The sequence below is a fragment of the Helianthus annuus genome, chromosome 4, assembly GCF_002127325.2.
Source record: "Helianthus annuus cultivar XRQ/B chromosome 4, HanXRQr2.0-SUNRISE, whole genome shotgun sequence".
NCBI classification, from domain to species: Eukaryota; Viridiplantae; Streptophyta; class Magnoliopsida; order Asterales; family Asteraceae; genus Helianthus; species Helianthus annuus.
In genome coordinates, this window is record NC_035436.2 from 16,151,523 (window position 1) to 16,173,340 (window position 21,818).

The following is a 21,818-nucleotide window of genomic DNA, read 5'->3' on the forward strand; positions in this document are numbered from 1 at the left end:
CCATCACTCTCATTTATCATGTCCACACACACACTGAACTGATGCTATTTGTGTCCGTATAGACCGGTGCATGTGTGTACCATTCGTTTACTTGACTTGACGTTTACTAGATGTTTAAGTCCATTCATAGTAAAAGCTACGTACTATTGGTATTTATAAATATTCCAGTTTAGATGAAGCCCCCATCTCATCTTCTAAACTAATATCAAACAATATGAGTGCTCCATCTTCATATTCTTGTTTTCACTTGTTCTTACTTGTTGTTTTGGCCTTGTTTCGTTTATGCTCATCTAATCAAAACTCTCATCATGTATTATGCAATGATGTTGAGAGACAAGCACTTCTCCAGTTCAAGCATGGCCTCACTGATGAATCACAACGACTCACTTCGTGGGTTGCTGAGAACAAGGACTGTTGTACATGGGCTGGGATAGCTTGTGATAATTCGACAGGTCATGTTCACGGTATTCATCTTCCTGGACTTGATGGTCATTGTAGTATCGATGATTATTATCTCACGATAGGAGAAAAAGAAGCCTTGAAGCAGAAATTGAAAGGGGAAATAAGTCGATCTTTGTTGGATCTAAAGCAACTCAAGCATCTAGACTTGAGTTGCAATGATTTTGGAGGCATCCAAGTTCCTAAATTCATTGGTTCTTTTCAAAACCTAAGGTACCTTAACCTTTCACGTTCCAATTTTGGCGGAAGTATCCCTCCACAACTAGGGAATCTCTCAGAATTACATGTTCTATCTCTTGGAAGTTTTCATTATGAACCATTTGAAACAACGGGCATGGCGAATATGAAGTGGTTGTCAAGTCTTGGTATGTTGCATCACCTCGATATGAGTGGCGTGGACCTTAGCCAAGCAACCGATTGGCTTCAGGTGATTAACACCCTTGCTTCTTTGGTCCAGCTACATTTGTCTCGATGTGAACTCTCAAATCTACACATGTATGTTCCTAGTGTCAATCTCACATCCCTTTCTGTTCTCGATCTTTCTTTCAATAATTTTAACAGTTCAGTATCCCAATGGATATTCAGTGTAACTAGTCTAGTTTCATTGGATTTAACTGAGTGTTATTTTCATGGTCCTATTCCTAGCTTCCGCAATTTGACTTCTCTTGAGTTGCTTCATGTTGCCTGGAATGATTTCATGAATTCTTCCTCAATATTTCAAGAGTTGTCCAATAGTAATCTCATCTCGTTAGATATTAGTTATTGTGGCATTTCAAGTTCAGTTCTAGATTCCCTTCAAAATCTAACAAATCTTATTAGCCTCGACTTGTCTGGAAATCAACTCACTAAGAGAATACCTAAATCATTGGGTAACTTTTGTAATGTGAGAGAGATTGATTTGTCTGTTAACAATATTGGTAATATTAGTTTAACATATTTTCTTGAAAGTTTTTTCGAGTGCAAATCACCTGCCTTGGAGTCATTATCCTTGTCTGAGAACTATATAACTGGTATAATTCCTCATTGCATAGGAAACTTGTCATTTCTCAGAACATTAAGACTTGATGAAAATCAAATTTCTGGTCCCATTCCATACTCAATTGGACGATTATCATCATTGGAACGGTTGAATGTTAGGTATAACCAATTAAATGGAAGCTTTCCCAACTGGATTGGACAATTATCATCGTTGGAGGAGTTAAGTATTGGGTTTAACCGACTGGATGGCTGCCTTCCTGATAGCCTTGGACAACTTTCAAAGTTGACTTATTTAGTATTTTCTCATAATTTGCTTACAGGTGTTGTGACAGAAGCTCACTTTATCAAACTAGTGAGCTTAAAGTATCTAAAAGGATCAGCTAACAAATTAATCTTAAGGCTGCAAGTTGCAAACTGGATTCCCCCTTTCCAGTTGGGAACCTTGTTTTTGAGAAATTGGGTTTTAGGGCCTCAATTTCCGTTGTGGTTGCAATCACAGAAGGATTTAGAGAAATTAGACATAAACAACACATGCATTTCATCACCCATGCCTGAATCATTTTTGAGATTATTCTCCAGGTTAAGGTATTTGAATATGTCAAATAATCATATCCAAGGACCATTAACGTTCTCTGGTATCCCTGCCACACTTGAATTTATTGACATTAGCTCGAATGGGTTTTGGGGATCGTTGCATCCTTTCTTGTGTTCCAGTGGTGTGACAAGTATGATAGTTCTTAATTTGGGAAATAATAATTTGTCGGGTGATATTCCAGAGTGCTGGGAGAAATGGTCGTGGTTGGAATTCTTAAATTTGGAGAATAACAGTTTGTCTGGTGAGATTCCAAGAACATTGGGTTCTTTACGTAATTTACACCATCTAAACATGCATGGAAACAAGATCTCCGGAAGATTACATTCTTCTCTAATGAACTTAACAGAACTAGATGTTCTTCAACTTGGAAGGAATGAACTTAATGGAAGCATTCCAACATGGATTGGAACAAAACTTACTCTTTTAAGAATTCTTAACCTTAGATCAAACCGTTTTGACGGAAATATTCCTCATGAGCTTTGTCATAGTATACATATTCAAATCTTAGATCTTGCTCATAACAACCTATCTGGAAATATTCCGAGATGCTTCAACAACTTTAGTATCCTTTCCGGCATTGAAAGCAAGTTAGGAGATGACTTTGCTTACATCGGTACTCTAGCTGAAGTATCTATTCCCAGTGATACATTAGTGATGAAAGGACGAGAGGATACATATAGCAGTATTCTTCCATTAATGATGTTGATAGACCTTTCGAGTAACAATCTCACCGGATACATTCCTAGTGAGCTAATGTCCCTCTTGGAGTTAACATCGTTGAATTTATCAAGAAATCAATTAAATGGAAGTATCCCAGAAAAGATCGGAAACATGAAAGAACTGATATCTTTAGATTTATCCGTAAACAAGCTTTCCGGGGAACTTCCCATGAGCTTGTCAAGTTTACATTTCTTGAGTAGCTTCAACGTGTCCTTCAACAATTTAACAGGAAGAATTCCAATAGGTACACAGCTTCAAAGCTTTGGTGTGTCTAGCTTCTTTGGCAACAAACTTTGTGGAGCTCCACTAAATGAAGCTAATGGTTGTGAACCAGTTGAAGCAGCAGCTCATACGACAGGAGAGAAAAAAGAAGACGATGGAGCAGATTGGGGGTTGATTATAAGCATAGTGGTTGGATTTGTTAGTGGATTCTGGATGATTATGGGTCCATTGATAGTGAGAAGATCATGGAGGATTGCATATTTCGGTTTTCTGAGTAAATTGAGGTATATGGTTTATGATGTTATACATAAGTATTGTTGTCACATGTTTTCTTGTTGATGCTGTAATATGTTTCATGGATTACTTCAGAATTTGAAAAGTTTGTACTAAAACTAGATAACGTCATGTCGTGTTGTGTTGTTTGTGTTAGTAAGTATGTTCTTTGTATGATCATTTTCTTTGAAGCAGTAAAAATGGTGTAAAATGGGATGTAGAAAATCTGGGGGAAATTGAGGTAAATAAACCTGTAGGACAGAAAAATTACTCAACTGCAGGTTTTGAATAGCTATGTTGGGGGGTTTATGAATTCTTATATTGATAGGTTAAAAGGTTGCTCCAATGCTTGCCCTTTGTCTTCAACATCAATCGATAGAAAATTATATTTTGATACTTGTATATTCTTCACTATGACCAATAGGAGACCTAGTGACAAAAATGGAAGTATATAAAACTTGAAAAAAAAAATCAAGAGGAAATATGTGCACTGATTGATATACAAGTAAAAACAATATGAAATGATCATAACTAGGCCCCGTTTTTTTTTATCGGGTTCAACTTAGTTACGCCATGTTGATGATAACTCCAAATCAACGTCTTCCTCCCACCATGTTGCAGTCTGTAGAAAACACACCGAATTATACCAAATGTACAAAAAAATGGTAAACGGGTCAATTTGGGTTATGGAAGAAGGTCAAAAGTTTGAACTCTACAAAGCCTTTAAGGGGTCAAATTTGTAAGATAAAAAAATGACTAAATTGAAAACAGGCTAACAGTTGGTTAAAAGCCGCTCAATTCAATATGCATAAAATTTTAAATCATTTTATTTAAAGAGGCATTAGTTTATAAAAATTATACTTATTTTAAATTATACTTGTTTATTATCTAATGATGATGATAACGATAATGATGATGAACGGGCTGATGAGTGATTTAGCCTGGAACTTTCTAGAAAAATACATCCTACGGGTGGAGGGTGAATTTTTGGAGGAACGAATAGAAATGAGAAAATTACCTTATAGCCCCTGCGAAGGAACTCAAGTTGGCTTCCTTGTTCCTCCTTCAGTCCAAGAACCCTTAGCAGTTCTTCTTTCGTCTGTTCATACCAAACAAATGTCTATGAAAAATGGGTGGATTCGGGTTACCCTTTTATCCCTAACAGGTCGAACACTAAAATAAACAAAATCGGCTTGAAAAGAAATGGGTCAAAAACTAAGTGTGAAGTACTTACTTCCAATGTTGTAGAAGACGCTAGGCGTTAGTCGGGCGGTGAGGTACAGCCTAGGGATTAATCGGGATTAATCAGGATTAATCGGGATTAATCGGAATGGGATTTTTGTATGTATTTTTTCAAAATTATATATATACCCAATAATATAAAAATAATACTTCAAAATTCACATAAATACTTCAAGTTTCAGATAGTATGGTTTGATTTTGACCGATTTTGACCAATTTTGACTGCCTAGGACCGATTTTGACCGAGACCGACTAATATTGTCCGATTAATCCGATTTTTGACCGCCTAGGACCGATTTTGACCGCCTAGGACCGATTTTGACCGATTTTTGACCATGACCGATTAATTGACCGCCTAGCTCAAAATTAGGCAGTAAGTGACCGCCTAGCGCCTAGGCGCCGATTAATCGGGCCGCCTAGGCCGATTTCTGCAACAGTGCTTACTTCATTAAGGGTGAAGCGGGTTTCACTTTCAGCAACACAAGCATACGAATTATCCGTTTGCTTAAGCATCACCTGCCAGGGTCCTGCAAAAGTAATGTCAAAATTAATATTTTAAAGTTAATTGTTCTAAAAAAGATAACTTTAGTGGAACTTGTAAATATATTTATTTCATATGCATATATATGGCATCAGATGGGGCCGCTGACATGTCATCAACATAATGTCAAACCTAATATTCATATCAGGGTATTGGCGGAAGAGGGCCCCAATGTAATTCACAATATATGGTGCTACTGCTACTGTCTTTACATTTCAAAGTAAAAATATCTATCAAAGAAATGCCAAAAACTATAAAAAAATAATTTAAATAAATAAAATCATAAGATTGAAAGAACTACTTTGGAATACTCTCTTATCCGAATATAAAAAACGGCATGAGATCAAATACAAACTCTTATGTTTGTAAGAACCATAAGAACCAATATATAAATGACAAGTGTTATTCAATTAAAAATTAGTTTAGGGATAATTTAGACATTTTAACCTTATTTATTTATAACTAATTAAAATTAAAAAGATATCCCTAAATCCATGCAGATTAATTCAAACCAAAATTTGAATTTAGCACAATCAAAAAACGACATTAGCACAATCAAATAACGACATTAGCACAATCAAAAAACGACATTAGCACTCTCTTAACACCACCGTCTGGGCATCCGACGGTAACACCAACAAAACAACATTAGCACAATAAAAATACGACATTCCAAGGAATTTATTTCTAAATAGGCTCCCAATAACAACACAGAAGGAAAAAAATAACAACAGATACTATTACATAACTAGCACAATTTCATTTTTTTTTATTTTATAAACAACACATATTGTTCTATACTAGCACAATTTCATTTTTTATATTTTATAAACAACACATACTGGTACATACTAGCACAATTTTTTTTAATCTTATAAACACATACTAGCACAATTTCATAATTATTACATAATTAGCACAATTTCATAATTATTACATAATTAGCACAATTTCATATTTTTGTTTTAATTTTATAAATAGCACATACTATTACATAACTGGTAGAAAACAAATTTATTTATATATAGGCTCCCAATAACAATACAAAAGGAAAAAAAATAACAACACATAAGAATTACACAATAAAATTAGAACATACGTATAGATTTAAAATTAACACAATACATTTTCATATTAGCACATTCCAACCACGTAACTAGCACAATTATAAAACATCTTTTTGTAACTTTTTTAAAGGTCATTTTTATAATTAAAAAAGTATAGCAATATGGTACTCATATTAAAGATAAAAAAATATTTGATTTTATAGTATAAATTTTTTCCAAAATTAATGAAATATATAAAAGTTATTTTAGTTTAAAAAACTTGGTGGAATTAGTATTTTATGGGAAATGACTAAATGACTAAAATACCCTAACTTGATAGTATTAATTATTAGTTATAGGGGTTTTATTTGTAATCAGTATCAACCCTTCATTTAAACTATCAATGGCTCAGATCTGTTCTTACGGTTCTTACAATTAGTATTGTTTGTACAGGATCTCAACCCTATAAAAAACCGGAGTAAATTGAGAAAGAAATCGGTAGTGTAAATCTTTTGGTGGAAAACCAAGAAGACCAAGGTCAGCTCTGCCAAATCCAACCGTTCAATATATGGCGCTACTGCTACTGTCTTTACATTTCTCTTTTAACTTCATGAATAGGCAGGCATGCATACTAGAATCATATGTCTCCTACTTCTATACTAATCCAATATTTACCTCTTTACCTAATTTTATATTAGAGTATGATTTATATACAATCACATTTCCACAATCTACCCTGTAATACCTTACGCAATCCCACATCGTTTTGTTCTGCCTACAGATTACGGACAATATACTGGTGTAAGATGGTAAAATACTTAAATCGATTATGAATGAAGGTTGTCATACTATATATAGAGATCATAAGAATGAGCCCGTAGGCTCACACTAATAAAACCTAATAAAAATATACTCCAATAATCGGGCCGTAATTAATGGCCCGTCGCAAATATCACCAACGCGTTTTGGTCGCAGTGGATATGGGTGAGAGCAAAATTCCACAGTTACCTAGTGATGGGTGGCATGTCTTTGAGCTCCTAAACGTTCTTAAGTGGGAATAACCTAGTCCTGCCAATCCCCTTGCGCCATGTCATTCGGTCTATCCACTACCCTAAGGCTATGGGGTATGGGGTTTGGGTTGGGGCGTGGGTTGGGGGAAAACGCCCAAGCCACCACCCCGGGTGGGCTTAGGTTGGGGCGTGGCCCTTGAGGCTTGGGTTTGAAGCCGGGCGTCGGGCGGGCTAGCAAGGTGACATGGCAGGCTCTCAATGGCCAAACCAAACTAGCCATTTCACATGCCCCCATGTGTCAACTCATGCCCCCAACCCAAGCTCCACCATACCCCATAGGCGTGGGTTTGGATTTGTTTTCCACGTGTCAACTCATGCCCCAACCCAAACTCCAACTCAAGCCCACCATACCCCACGGCCTAAACTACCCGATTTAGTAACGCCACTATCTTAAAACATGGACCCCACCACCTGACTCCACTCTCTCTCTCTCCATACACACAACTCTCTCTACCTCTATCTCTCTCCTCTTGTCACACTTAAGACCCTACCCTCAAGGTACTACTATCCGCAGGACCGGCGGCGGTGTGCGGCCTACGGGTAGGGGTACTCGAAGGCAGGGGATTGGGGGAAACACACTCAACAAATAAATCATGCAATGAGGAACAATCACAACACTATTAAATGCGATTTTTTTTAATATTAAAAGAGGCATGAGTGTCTAATAAAATGCTTAAAATGAATAGATTAGAGAATTACAGGAAATCAATTTCGAGACGCGTTTTGCCTTCATCGAGAGCAAAGGCGAGAGAATTAGCGGCATCTGCAACAAGAACTTCGTACGATATAGGCTTGTAAACTGACACTCCGAGCTTCCGAGCCATTGCTGGTGTAAAATGTCAAAATGGTCCATGTAGTTTGGGCAGTTTTGCCAGTATAATACAAAGGTTTTATTTATCGTTGATAGATCCAAAAAGGTTTCACCATTGTTATTATGGTCCAACAACTAACTTAACCCCGTCTATTGTTTTCGTTAAAAGAGGGGAAAATGTGTCTTTTTGAGTTTATTAAAAATAGAAAATTTTAAATATTAAAATAAAATAACCTTGCCCTACCCCACCCCACCCCCCCTCACCCCACCCCAACCTCTCTCTCTAACCCACACACTTCTGTTGTCAATTTTCAACCTAATTCCACATTTTAACCCCCAATGTTAACAAATCAGGATAAATATATCAACTTATCAAGTGCAGCAACCGTTTGTTCATGCTTGTAGCGTGCGAATTTTACACTTTAATGGCGGAAAAACCCTCAATTTTGCCTGCTAACTTGAATTCCGATTCATCTACCATAAGTAAGTTATTATAATCTCTCTGTCTTGGTATTCGTAACGGTTTAATTTGCTATCGATTGATGCTCTTTATAGAGTGATTCAGTTTCAAACAGTTGGTAAATGCCAGAATCCATCACAAGTGATCCAGTTTCAAACAATAGTGCCGTTTAGGGCTATTAGTTGCATGTAAATCGGTCTATGAAACATGGGTTTTACAGTTGTTGGTGATCTTTGAAGGTTTTAAAGATTCCTTCTTTGAATGTGAAATGGCATTTGTGATTGCAACTTGAAGGTTAGCTGCTTAATATTATAATTTCTTTACATAAAGTTGAGTTTCTTTTTGTTCTGTTACTAACATAAATTACCTTTTAATTATCTAAAGTTACTGCCAAAGATGACACTTTCTCTTGTAATGTTTGACAAAAAAAAGTAAAGTTGATAAGTTGAACTCAAGTTCTTATTAGTAATTCAGTTAGTGAACTTAGACTTGCTATTCTAATGTTATGACCATAAGGAAATGAATTGAACCATAAGGTAAAGTATTCAATTTCTTTTTTTTTTTTTTTTTACTATAGACAACGGTGATGTTTGATGTGAAGATAAAGATCAAATATTTGTACCGGTTTGCCATTATAAGTGGGTGTTGCTGTTCAAGTCTTTTAAACGAGGAAGCAAAAGTGCACCATCGTCGATTTGCACCTGCTTCCGTTTCTGGCGTCACTGTGTTTACAGGTAAACCCTCAGTCGATCCTTCATGATGGCCATGTTTTGACCGGTGAGTCCTAAATTAATCCCCTGAATGTGATTAACAATAGGTTAGGCTCTGTGATACAGTTTATGGTTCTTAATTACCTCATATTTTGTTTCTTTGATTCCAGCCTAACTATTGAAGATGGATCTCTAATCTAAAAGCACAAAGAAGAGGTCATTTGATGCATGCTGTATGGGGTGGCAAAGCTCATTGTATTTTACAACAGGTTAAAATCAAGGTGGCATTTCATAGGTCAGATTGCAGGTCACATTCTAATGGTAGCGGGTCAGATTGCAACTTAATGTGTAACTTATAGCTATAAAGGTTTGTACTCAATTTGTTGCAACATTATTAACCATATTTGTTGTTGTTTACCTAACAAATTATATAGAACAATTCGGGAACCACGGCGCAACGCGCGGGGTTTAATACTAGCATATTATAAACTTGTAACACAAATGCGCATCATGTAGTTGTACAATGTGCAAAAAGTCTTATATATGTTGTATATGTTGTTTAAAACCTCTATAATTTGATAGTCTTGAACCTGTGGTGTGTAGCCAAACTTCAAAGACTATGATGGTTTTGCCTGAGCTTTTATTTCTTGCCAGGAAACTGTGCAACTAAGGTGTTTGATAAAATGAATCATGGTGTCTTTTGGTGTTTGGTTGTCATGTTTTGTAGTTGGAGTTTTAAAACCTCTATTAATTGATGCCTTCTTGAAGCTGCAACCATGCATCAAAAGTTCTCCTAACCGTGACTATGAGAAAGAAAGTAAGAAACTAACCTAATATTCGCATAATAGGGACTACTTGCGCCAAACACGAGCAACGAATATCAATCGGAAAAACTTTGTAACAAATCTGCGACCCGAGTACGATAGATGCTATGACAATCATCCAAGAACCATCACAATGATAAGGACCGTTTAACACAATCCAAACTGATTCAACGTAACCGGGGAAAAGTTCCAATGTTTTCACTGTTGAATTTGTTAACGGTACATTCTCATAGTAAAAAAAATCCATTGAAACTACTATATGCTAATCTCCTATACATCAAACCAATTAACTTTGGGATACACGAAAGAGGGCAATTTATGATATTTAATGGATATATCATGTTTTAAAATTGCCCACAGCCTGGTCTAGAAAGGGTTCCAAAGAATTCAGATGTAACAGTTGAAGTATTAATTTTGTTTTGCTTGATATTTTTTAAATTTGAGATGGAGATGGGTTAGATGTAAGTATTTTTAAAACATAATTTAATATGTTAAGAGCTTTCGTATAATAATTTGCATCCCAGTTATTGACTTATCGTGAAAGTTTCACATCTTAATTGTTATCAATAAAGCGTATTTATTTTATTGTCTATCTATTTGCAAAGATCTAGAGGAACCGAAACTTGGACAAGGCGCCTCCGGGACCTTGCCACGACGTGCTCCTCGTTTCAAGCTTCGATTTGAGAGGTCGAACGCCTAAAACGGAGACCCGTAGCCAAAGTTATGCTCGTTTTCGTAAAATAACCTTGGAAGCTCGATCATGGGCCTCCAGAAATGTAATGGCCCGATCCTCTACACTTGGGCTTGCATCAATAATAGTTGATTTAAGATTAATTTTAAGATTGACCTAATTACTTTTAGCCTATTTTTGTAAGGAGTAAATTACAATTTGCCTCTTGCTTACAAGACCTTTTGTACTACACACCCGTCTTATCCGTATCTTGCAATTTGCCTCCTCATGCTTGCAAAATCTAACAGTAGGGATGTTCATAGTTTGGTTTGGCCGGTTTTTAGATCAAACCGTGAGCCAAACCGTTAGTAACGGTTTTTTATTGTCGAAAACCGAAACCGAACCGTTGAAAATTAAAACCGAATCAAACCTAACAGTTACTAACGGTTTGGTTTTACGGTTTGGGATTCACGGTTTGGTTTTGGTTTGGTTTTACGGTTTGGGATTCGATAATAGATTACACTTATAATAAAACCTTATGATTTAACCATACCTCTAGTCACTCTTAATCTTAACTATACTTAACATAGAACTTAAAATGGTCATAGCAGGAACAATGATTACAATATTATGGCAAAATAATTGGATTAAACTTAACTAAAGAAGTAGCAGGTGAAATCATAACAGCATAGCTATAACAGGAACAAGAAAAGGAAAAAAAAGCTTAGGCGACTGTGGAGGGAGTGAGAGAGCACGAATGGGAACTATAGTCAAAATTAGGATTTTGGGGTGTTACATGGTCCCCGCGATTTACCAAAATTTTGGATATGATCCCTGGATCAAAAGTACACGGATGGTCTTTGTGGTGTGCACTTAGTAACGTATTTAGTCTCCAACCAACAAATCTTATGATTCAAGCATGGTCAAATTAGAGACTAAATACGTTACTAAGTGCAAACCATTGGGGCCGTCCATGTATCTTTTGGAAAAGTTGTGAATTAAATATGTTATAAAGTGTAAACCATCAGACCATCCATCCATATAAGACCATCCATATACTTTTGAAAAGGTGAGGATCAAATTCAAAGTTCTGACAAACCACAATGAGTCCAACGTGTACTATACTCAAAAAATAAGGTTAAACCAAGTGTAAACCATCAGATCATCCATATATATATAGAGGTCAGTTAACGTACAAAATGGCTTAACGTACATTGCGTACGTGATTGTTTTTTAACGTGCAATTATATATATATATATATATATATATATAGGGGGGGCTGCTAGAATGAAAACCACCCCGAGTTGTAAGAACCGCGAGAACTACACCCCACGGAGCGCCGTTCGCCATGATTTTTTTTTACAAGTAGATGTGTGTATTATAAATACAGCCGTAAAAAATCATGGCGAACAGCGCTCCGTGGGGTGTAGTTTTTTACACCACAAGTTTGGTGTTTTTTAATTTTTTTTCTTTTTTTTCACCAAACTTGTGGTGTAAAAAACTACACCCCACGGAGCGCCGTTCGCCATGATTTTTTACGGCTGTGTTTATAATATACACATCTACTTGTAAAAAAAAATCATGGCGAACGGCGCTCCGTGGGGTGTAGTTCTCGCGGTTCTTACAACTAGATGTGGATATATATATATATATATATATATATATATATGTAGGAGAAGGATCCGTTAGGAACCACCCTTTATTGCGAGAACCGCGAGAAACAATGTGAACACAACCAAAAATACCTAAAAAAATCTTAAAAACACACACAATTTTTTTTAATAAAAATCGCTACTTTTCGTCAATAAAAAAAATAAATTTTTTTGGAGACTAAAACTAGCGATTTTTATTAAAAAATATTTAATTTTTTGACTAAACTGCCATTTTGGTCCCTGTGGTTTGGGCACTTTTGCCGTTTTAGTCCAAATCTCAAACTTTTTACATCTGGGTCCATGTGGTTTGCATTTTGTTGCCATTTTAGTCCAAAATCCAAAAACCCTTTTTTTGACTGTTGAAAGCTGCCTATTTTGTCCTTTAGTGCAGGGGCATTTTGGTCATTTTTTGGACTAAGAGTATTTTAGTAAAATATAAATAAAGATTATATTATATAATAATAATAAAATATAACGAAAACCCATCTGATCATCTCTCCTCTCTCTCTCTACCCTCTCTCTTCTCTCTATCTCTCTCTACAATCCAGTATAACAAAAACCCATCTGAGACGAACAAAACTGCCATTGTGTAACTTTTGCAAAGATCATGAACTTTAACTCTTTAACAAAAAACTGAGATAAAAAAAGATCTATACTGGATTGAAGGGACAAGAACATCAAACAAGGATCATAAACTTTAACTAAAACAGATATTAAAAAAAAAAGATTCAGAATTATAAGAAAATCATAAAAAGAGTTCATTTTGACTTTTAGGTGTCAACCAAAGGCTTCAAATTCTTGTATAATACAGAGTTCTTTTAGTTTCTTTTACCTAAGTGACATTATCAATTTGTCTTACATCAAACAATAATTCTTGTAGATTTTAAAGATCAATGAACAATAAGCATTTAAACATCAAAAGTCACAGGTTGATTAGTAGAAGATCAAAAAAATTCATATGCAGCAATGCAAGAACATTAAAATGGACTAAAAAGATCATAAAAACAAGACCTCTAGCAAATTAAACAGACACAAAAAATGATCCATACTGAATTAGGAGAAAAAGATGAAATCTTTTCCATCTTTTCAACATCTTTCGGATCCAGAAACTCCAAATCCTTACTTCCAGAATCCACAGCAGTAATTGCAACAAAACATCACAAAAACATCAAATCTGGATAGGATGTGGTCATGAAACGGTGGTTGGTGGTGGGTTCGATGAAGACGGTTGATAGTGATGGTGGGTGTGCGGCGAAGAATGGCGGTGGGTGTTAAGCGGGAAAAGATGAAGATGGATTTAGATCTGGATCTAGAAAGGTTGTGGTGTTTGGGAGATGAACTAATAATGATAAAGAATAAAGAATAAACATGACTTTTCTTGTAGGTGCAGGTGGATTTCATACAATTTGGTTTAAAGATGTAATTTGGAATTTGATTTTGATTCTTGAATTTTGATTGAAGTTCTGGGAATTTGATTTGATTCTTGAATATGGATTGAAGTTTTGGAAACTAGTGACAATACCTTTATTATTATATATAATATAATTTTATTATTATTATATAATATAATCTTTAAAAAATGACTAAAATGCCCCTGCACTAAATGACAAAATAGGCAGCTTTCAACAGTAAAAGAAGGGGATTTTTGGATTTTGGACTAAAATGGCAACAAAATGCAAACCACAGGGACCCAGATGTAAAAAGTTTGAGATTTGGACTAAAACGGCAAAAGTGCCCAAACCACAGGGACCAAAATGGCAGTTTACTCTAATTTTTTTTTTGTGTGTTTAAAGTTTTTTGGGGGTGTAGCTTTATGGTTTAGTTTTTAACATTTAGCTTGGGGGAGGGGGGTTTGTTTGTTTGTTTTTTTTTTTTTTTTTTTTTTTTTTTTTTTTTTTTTTTTTTGGGGGGGGGGGGTTGTTTTATTTTAGATAATTTTTATGTTTTAGGTGGTGTAGTGGGTTTATTTTGTTGTGTTCACATTGGTTCTCACAATAAACGTGTTTCTCGCATGAACCCTACCCTATATATATATATATATATATATATATATATATATATATATATATATATATATATATATATATATTTGAACGAGTATACCAGATTTATTACATATGTATATTTTAGTATCATAAGAATTACAACAGTTAGTTTACAATACAATTATAACTCAATGATTAAGAAACTTATAAGTTCCAGGTTTGAATATATTTTTTTCTAATTTATTTGTTGATGTTAGTTTATATTTGAAATCCTACTATAGAGTTGATGTTAAACTGCAAGTTAAGTAGGCTCGCATAAAGCTAGATGCCCAAAAACTCCCCAAAAAATGAAAGAAAGTTTATTTATATATATACTGAAGATAAAATATAAAAAAATTCCTTGATTGCCTATGGGTGTGTATACATTATGCACCTTTATATGATTCAAAGATGATTAATTTAGACTAAAAGAACAAAATATAGTTCACATGCTATCTATATATGAGCTTCATTTGACAGATTTAGTGATGCACCTTTTTCATGGACTCGTTCAAAGTTACTACAAATGACTGATTTCTGCTTTTCACAAACTGGTCCCAATTTTGATTGGTTTTCTAAATTGAAATGAAAGCTGGTTACAGGCTTCTCCATTTATGTCCACCAACTTTGGATGACAACTAACCTTGACTTATTCTAAATTGCTTTATTCGTGTCCACACACTGATGATATTTGTGTCCATATAGATTGGCTACCGTTCATACAGCCAAGTAAAAGCTACCGTTCATACAGCCAAGTAAAAGCTACTGTTGGTATTTATAAATATTCGAGTTTAGATTAAGCCCCCATCTCATCTTTTAAACTAATATCAAACAAAATGAGTGCTCGATCTTCATATTCTTGTTTTCACTTGTTCTTACTTGTTGTTTTGGCCTTGTTTCGTTTATGCTCATCTAATCAAAACTCTCATTGCAATGACATTGAGAGACAAGCACTTCTCCAGTTCAAGCATGGCCTCACTGATGAATCACAACGACTCGCTTCGTGGGTTGCTGAGAACAAGGACTGCTGTACATGGGCTGGGATAGCTTGTGATAATTCTACAGGTCATGTTCATCGTATTCATCTTCCTGGACTTGATGGTCATTGTAGTATCGATGATTATTATAGCATGACAGGATACGAAGAAGCCTTGAAGCAGAAATTGAAAGGGGATATAAGTCAATCTTTGTTGGTTCTAAAGCAACTCAAGCATCTGGATTTGAGTTGCAATAATTTTGGAGGCATCCAAGTTCCTAAATTTATTGGTTCTTTTCAAAACCTAAGGTACCTTAACCTTTCACGTTCCAATTTTAGCGGAACTATCCCTCCAACACTAGGGAATCTCTCAGAATTACATGTTCTGTCTCTTGGAAGTTTTCATGACGATCCATTTGAAAGAACGAGCATGGCGAATATGAAGTGGTTGTCAAGCCTTGGTATGTTGCATCACCTCGATATGAGTGGCATGGACCTTAGCAAAGCAACCGATTGGCTTCAGGTGATTAACACCCTTCCTTCTTTGGTCCAGCTACATTTGTCTCTATGTGAACTCTCAAATCTACACATGTATGTTCCTAGTGTCAATCTCACATCCCTTTCTGTTCTCGATCTTTCTTACAATTATTTTAACAGTTCAGTACCACAGTGGATATTCAGTGTAACTAGTCTAGTTTCACTGGATTTAACTGCGTGTAGTTTTCATGGTCCTATTCCTAGCTTCCGCAATCTGACTTCTCTTGAGTTGCTTCATGTGGCCGGCAATGATTTCATGAATTCTTCCTCAATATTTCAAGAGTTGTCTAGTAGTAATCTCATCTCGTTAGATATTAGTTATTGTGGTATTTCAAGTTCAGTTCTAGATTCCCTTCAAAATTTAACAAATCTTATTAGCCTCCGCTTGTCTGAAAATCAACTCACTAAGAGAATACCTAAATCATTAGGTAACTTTTGTAATTTGAGAGAGATTGATTTGTCTGAGAACTATATTGGTAATATTAGTCTGACATATTTTCTTGAAAGTTTTTTCGAGTGCAAATCACCTGCCTTGGAGTCATTATCCTTGTTCAGGAACTATATAAGTGGTATAATTCCTCATTCCATAGGAAACTTGTCATTTCTCAGAACATTACATCTCAGAGATAATCAAATTTCTGGTCCCATTCCATACTCAATTGGACAATTATCATCATTAGAACAGTTGTATGTTAGGTCAAACCGACTGAATGGCAGCCTTCCTGATAGCCTCGGACAACTTTCAAAGTTGACTTCTTTAGATTTTTCTGATAATTTACTTACAGGTGTTGTGACAGAAGCTCACTTTATCAAACTAGTGAGCTTGAAGGATCTAGATGGATCAGCTAACAAATTAATCTTAAGGCTGCAAGTTGCAAACTGGATTCCCCCTTTCCAGTTGGGATCCTTGTATCTGAAATCTTGGGTTTTAGGCCCTCAATTTCCGTTGTGGTTGCAATCACAGAAGGATTTAAGGGCTTTAGACATAAGCAATGCAGGCATTTCATCGCCCATGCCTGAATCATTTTTGAGATCATTCTCCAATTTAATGTTTTTGAATATGTCAAATAATCATATCCGAGGACCATTAACATTCTCTGGTATCCCTGCAACACTTGATATTATTGACATTAGCTCGAATGGGTTTGGGGGATCATTACATCCTTTCTTGTGTTCTAGTGGTGCGACAAGAACATTTTATCTTAATTTGGAAAATAATCATTTATCGGGTGATATTCCAGAGTGTTGGGAGAAATGGCCAAGGTTGAAAACCTTAAATTTGGGGAATAACACTTTGTCTGGTGAGATTCCAAGAACATTGGGTTCTTTACCTTTACAGCATATCAACATGCGTGGGAACAAGATCTCCGGAAGATTACATTCTTCTCTAATGAACTTAACAAAACTAGGTATTCTTGAACTTGGAAGGAATGAACTTACTGGAAGCATTCCAACATGGATTGGAGCAAAACTTACTCGTTTAAGAATTCTTAACCTTAGATCAAACCGTTTTGACGGAAATATTCCTCATGAGCTTTGTCATATTAGACATATTCAAATATTAGATCTTGCTCATAACAACCTATCTGGAAATATTCCGAGATGCTTCAACAACTTTAGTATCCTTTCCGGCATCGAAAGCAATTCAAGAGATGACTTTGCTTACATCAGTATCGTTGGACTTGAAAGCCCGATCGCTGGTGATTCATTGGTGACGAATGGACGAGAGGATACATATAGCAGTATTCTTCCATTAGTGATGTTGATAGACCTTTCGAGTAACAATCTCACCGGGTATATTCCTAGTGAGCTAATGTCCCTCTTGGTGTTAAAATCGTTGAATTTATCAAGAAATCAATTAAGTGGAAGTATCCCAGAGAAGATCGGAAACATGAAAGAACTGATATCTTTAGATTTATCCGTAAACATGCTTTCCGGGGAACTTCCCATGAGCTTGTCAAGTTTACATTTCTTGAGTAGCTTCAACGTGTCCTTCAACAATTTAACAGGAAGAATTCCAATAGGTACACAGCTTCAAAGCTTTGGTGTGTCTAGCTTCTTTGGCAACAAACTTTGTGGAGCTCCACTAACTGAAGCTAATGGTTGTGAACCAGTTGAAGCAGCAGCCCATACGATAGGAGAGAAAAAAGAAGACGATGGAGCAGATTGGGGGTTGATTATAAGCATAGTGGTTGGATTTGTTAGTGGATTCTGGATGATTATGGGTCCATTGATAATGAGAAGATCATGGAGGATTGCATATTTCGGTTTTCTGAGTAAATTGAGGTATATGGTTTATGATGTTATACATAAGTATTGTTGTCACATGTTTTCTTGTTGATGCTGTAATATGTTTCATGGATTACTTCAGAATTTGAAAACTTTGTATTAAAACTAGATAATGTCATGTCGTGTTGTGTTGTTTGTGTTAGTAAGTATGTTCTTTGTATGATCATTTTCTTTGAAGCAGTAAAAAATGGTGTAAAATGGGATGTAGAAAATTTGGGGGAAATTGAGGTAAATAAGCCTGTAGGACAGAAAAATTACTCAACCGCAGGTTTTGAATAGCTATGTTGGGGGGTTTATGAATTCTTATATTGATAGGTTAAAAAGTTGCTCCAATGCTTGCCCTTTGTCTTCAACATCAATCGATAGAAAATTATATTCTGATACTTGTATATTCTTCACTATGACCAATAGGAGACCTAGTGACAAAAATAGAAGTATATAAAAAACTTTAGAAAAAAAAATCAAGAGGAAATATGTGTACTGATTGATATACAAGTAAAAACAATATGAAATGATCATAACTAAGCCCCATTTTTTATCGGGTTCAACTTAGTTACGCCATGCTGATGATAACTCCAAATCAACGTCTTCCTCCCACCATGTTGCAGTCTGCAGACAACACACCGAATTATACCAAATGTACAAAGAAATGGTAAACGGGTCAATTTGGGTTATGGAAGAAGGTCAAAAGTTTGAACTCTACAAAGCCTTTAAGGGGTCAAATTTTTGGAGGGTGAATTTTTGGAGGAACGAATAGAAATGAGAAATTTACCTTATAGCCCCTGCGAAGGAACTCAAGTTGGCTTCCTTGTTCCTCCTTCAGTCCAAGAACCCTTAGCAGTTCTTCTTTCGTCTGCCCATACCAAACAAATGTCTATGAATGTTTTGATTCGGGTTACCCTTTTATCCCTAACGGGTCGAACACTAAAATAAACAAAATCGGCTTGAAAAGAAACGGATCAAAAACTAAGTGTGAAGTACTTACTTCATTAAGGGTGAAGCGGGTTTCACTTTCAGCAACACAAGCATACGAATTATCCGTTTGCTTAAGCATCACCTGCCAGGGTCCTGCAACAGTAGGGTCAAAATTAATATTTTAAAGCTAATTGTTCTAAAAAAAGATAACTTTAGATGGGGCTGCTGACATGTCATCAACGTAATGTCAAAATTAATATTCTTACCAGGGTATTGGCGGAAGAGGGCCCAGTGTAATTCACTATATATGGTGCTAATGCCATTGTATTTTCATTTTAAAGTAAAAATATCTATCAAAGTAATGTCAAACCTTACAATAAAAAATAATTAAAATAAATAAATCATAAGGTCATAAGAACTACCTTGGAATACTCTCTTATCCGATTATAGAAAACCGGAGTAAATTGAGAAAGAAATCGGTAGTGTAAATCTTTCGGTGGAAAACCAAGAAGACCAAGGTCAGCTCTGCCAAATCCAACCGTTCCATTTGTCACAGAGAAAAAAAAAACTAAAATTTAATGACATCGTATATGAATTTTATCTGAATTAAATCCACATAAATATTACCGCAACGTCTCGAGTTCCAGATTAAATAGGAGCGCGGGTGTTGATGCCCCAAATTTTTCCTGCACGTCAGCATGGACCAATATTGTTTTATTCAGATATTTTAATTATTGTACTAACAATATTGTTTCTAAACTATAATTCAAACATTAACTGTTCAGAATTTTTATAGTGGACAAGAAGTGTTTGTTGGTCAACCAAACCGATTTTGTTCTTTTTTTGCATGTAGCAAAACCACCTTTTTCAACCTGAACAGATTTGACCCGTTACTAAACCAATCCATATAAGAGAAAATACACCCGTACCAGATATGTCTCGATGGTAGCAAGTTCACGGGTGCTGCAACAAATGAATACATAAAGCGTTGGCGGTTTGTCAGACTGCCACCTATCTGTGTCATAAACGGGTCAGTTATAAAAAAATGTTATAAACGGGTCAGTTGCAAAAAAAATGTCATAAACGGGTCAGTTATAAAAAAATGTTATAAACGGGTCAGTTACAAAAAAATGTCATAAACGGTTCACTTATGCAACAAAAATTGTAATTATTGTTGGATATCAAGAACACTTAATTACGAATTAATCATGCATCAAGAACAATAACATGGGGTCAATTTGGATAAATTTCGTCTGTCAACGTAAGTCAACGCAGACTGTTTTGATTATGAAATTGATCTACGTAACCATACAATTTTGCGCCCATTTGTAGTCTATGAAACGGTACGAACAAGGTAGTTATACCTATTCGTTTGGGGTACCAGAAAACTGTCATTAACTGCCAATTAACGGCCTTTGACTTTCGTTTCCTGCCTTATGACCAATCATCATCATCATCCTCATCATCATACAGCCATACATCTACCCCGTTGGAATAGAGAGGCTGCTTCCAGTGAGACCCCCCGGCTCGAAGGTAGTTTTGTATCAAGCCTTGGACATAAGGCACATAACACTCGGCAATTAAGACAAAGGCCAATTAGCGCATGTACTCCCGTGTCTTTCGGCTATCAACACCACCACATGATGCATGATTAACCATCCCCCTCTTTTAACATTATTTTCACGAAATTAGTAAAATAACGTTAAAATTAGTGCCCTTTCACTTTTAATCCAAATACATGATCAAATAATCTAAGTCTAGATTACATTCTAATTATTCACCAATATGATCACAAGTAAATATTCCTCTTTCACATTAAAATAAACGCTGCAGTATGGAAGTTTAGAGAAGTTTGTTTTACTATAAAAGTAACCTTCATTTTCATCGTCAAAATCAAAATCGAGTGTGTTCCTTATAGATTTGAAAAAGGAAGAAACAGGGCCAGCTGGAATATCATCCAACGAACCGATAGTGATTCCGTCAACCTGCATTAAGGACATATAGGGATTTATGAATCTCAGATTAGGGTTTATAATGATTATTTCACTTACCAAATCAATAGCTGATTTGAATAGCTCTGAGGCTCTACGTCTTTCTGGCTTGTCAGGGAACACCTACATCAAAAAATAAGTTCGAAACGCGTATACCATCAACGGTTGACGATGAGGTGGCAATTTTCACCCGTTTACTTGTAAATGGGTTGATTTGGGTCATGTGTATTGTGTTATCTCAAATTTGGCACAAAAACGGTAGATACTTCAAATGAAGAAAATGAAATGAAATGAAAATAAAAATAAAAATGAGTTACAATGCGAGCTCGTGTTTCCCGAATTTCTTGTAGCTTCCTTACAACAGCCAATGCAAGTTGCACATTGGCATCCGTAAACTCATCTGAAGACCCCTTCACAATGTCATATAGGGGAATCTTTTTACTTAGCAAAAAAGCTTCGAGAAGCTTCATTTTACGAAACCAGCAAGAAAGCATAATGCTGGTAGGTACTGGCCTGTTGATGTCAACAATTTAAAATGGAAGCAAACAAAAAATAACAAATGTAAGCAAACGGAAAATAACATGCGCCACCTTTAGACCCTGAGGCGTTTTTCGGCTGTCACAAACACGGAATTACATGTCGGGTGCTGATGGCTATTGTTCTTATGGGGGAAACACTCAACAAACAAATCATGCAATGAGGAACAATCACCACATTATTAAATGCAATTTTTTTAATATTAACAGAGGCATGAGTGTCTAATAAAATGCTTAAAATGTGTCGATTAGAGAATTACGGGAAATCAATTTCAA

General features: G+C 35.7%; 2 protein-coding genes and 3 long non-coding RNA genes across 6 annotated transcripts; 3 read left to right on the forward strand and 2 right to left on the reverse strand.

Moving 5' to 3' along the window:
* The first annotated feature begins 214 nt into the window (after positions 1 to 214).
* On the forward strand, positions 215 to 3,350 carry LOC110932995 (receptor-like protein EIX2). Its single transcript, XM_022176243.1, has 2 exons — positions 215 to 3,258; positions 3,344 to 3,350. Exons 1-2 carry the CDS (start codon positions 215 to 217, stop codon positions 3,348 to 3,350), a joined length of 3,051 nt encoding a protein of 1,016 aa, XP_022031935.1.
* Positions 3,351 to 3,699: 349 nt separating this feature from the next.
* LOC118491724 lies at positions 3,700 to 5,022 on the reverse strand. The gene is made up of 3 exons (XR_004892094.1): positions 4,934 to 5,022; positions 4,266 to 4,346; positions 3,700 to 3,869 (listed from the first exon to the last, which is right to left on the reverse strand). It is a non-coding gene; the product is annotated as an uncharacterized LOC118491724 (long non-coding RNA).
* Positions 5,023 to 8,263: 3,241 nt separating this feature from the next.
* On the forward strand, positions 8,264 to 9,718 carry LOC110935845. Of its 2 annotated transcripts, XR_002589467.2 has the most exons (4): positions 8,264 to 8,440; positions 8,513 to 8,711; positions 8,995 to 9,194; positions 9,298 to 9,718. It is a non-coding gene; the product is annotated as an uncharacterized LOC110935845 (long non-coding RNA). The 2 variants fall into 2 exon arrangements; XR_002589466.2 differs by having other exon boundaries at positions 8,267 to 8,711.
* Positions 9,719 to 15,134: 5,416 nt separating this feature from the next.
* LOC118491439 (receptor-like protein EIX2) lies at positions 15,135 to 18,189 on the forward strand. Its single transcript, XM_035989232.1, has 2 exons — positions 15,135 to 18,097; positions 18,183 to 18,189. The coding sequence occupies exons 1-2, from the start codon at positions 15,135 to 15,137 to the stop codon at positions 18,187 to 18,189; spliced, it is 2,970 nt and encodes a 989-aa protein (XP_035845125.1).
* A 333-nt stretch (positions 18,190 to 18,522) lies between these two features.
* LOC110935843 lies at positions 18,523 to 19,363 on the reverse strand. The gene is made up of 4 exons (XR_002589465.2): positions 19,282 to 19,363; positions 19,086 to 19,168; positions 18,873 to 18,953; positions 18,523 to 18,709 (listed from the first exon to the last, which is right to left on the reverse strand). It is a non-coding gene; the product is annotated as an uncharacterized LOC110935843 (long non-coding RNA).
* Positions 19,364 to 21,818: the final 2,455 nt, after the last annotated feature.

Bases quoted from the DNA above. Each gene is read 5' to 3' on its own strand.
- LOC110932995 (XM_022176243.1), top strand. From the start codon at position 215: ATGAGTGCTCCATCTTCATATTCTTGTTTTCACTTGTTCTTACTTGTT.
- LOC118491439 (XM_035989232.1), top strand. From the start codon at position 15,135: ATGAGTGCTCGATCTTCATATTCTTGTTTTCACTTGTTCTTACTTGTT.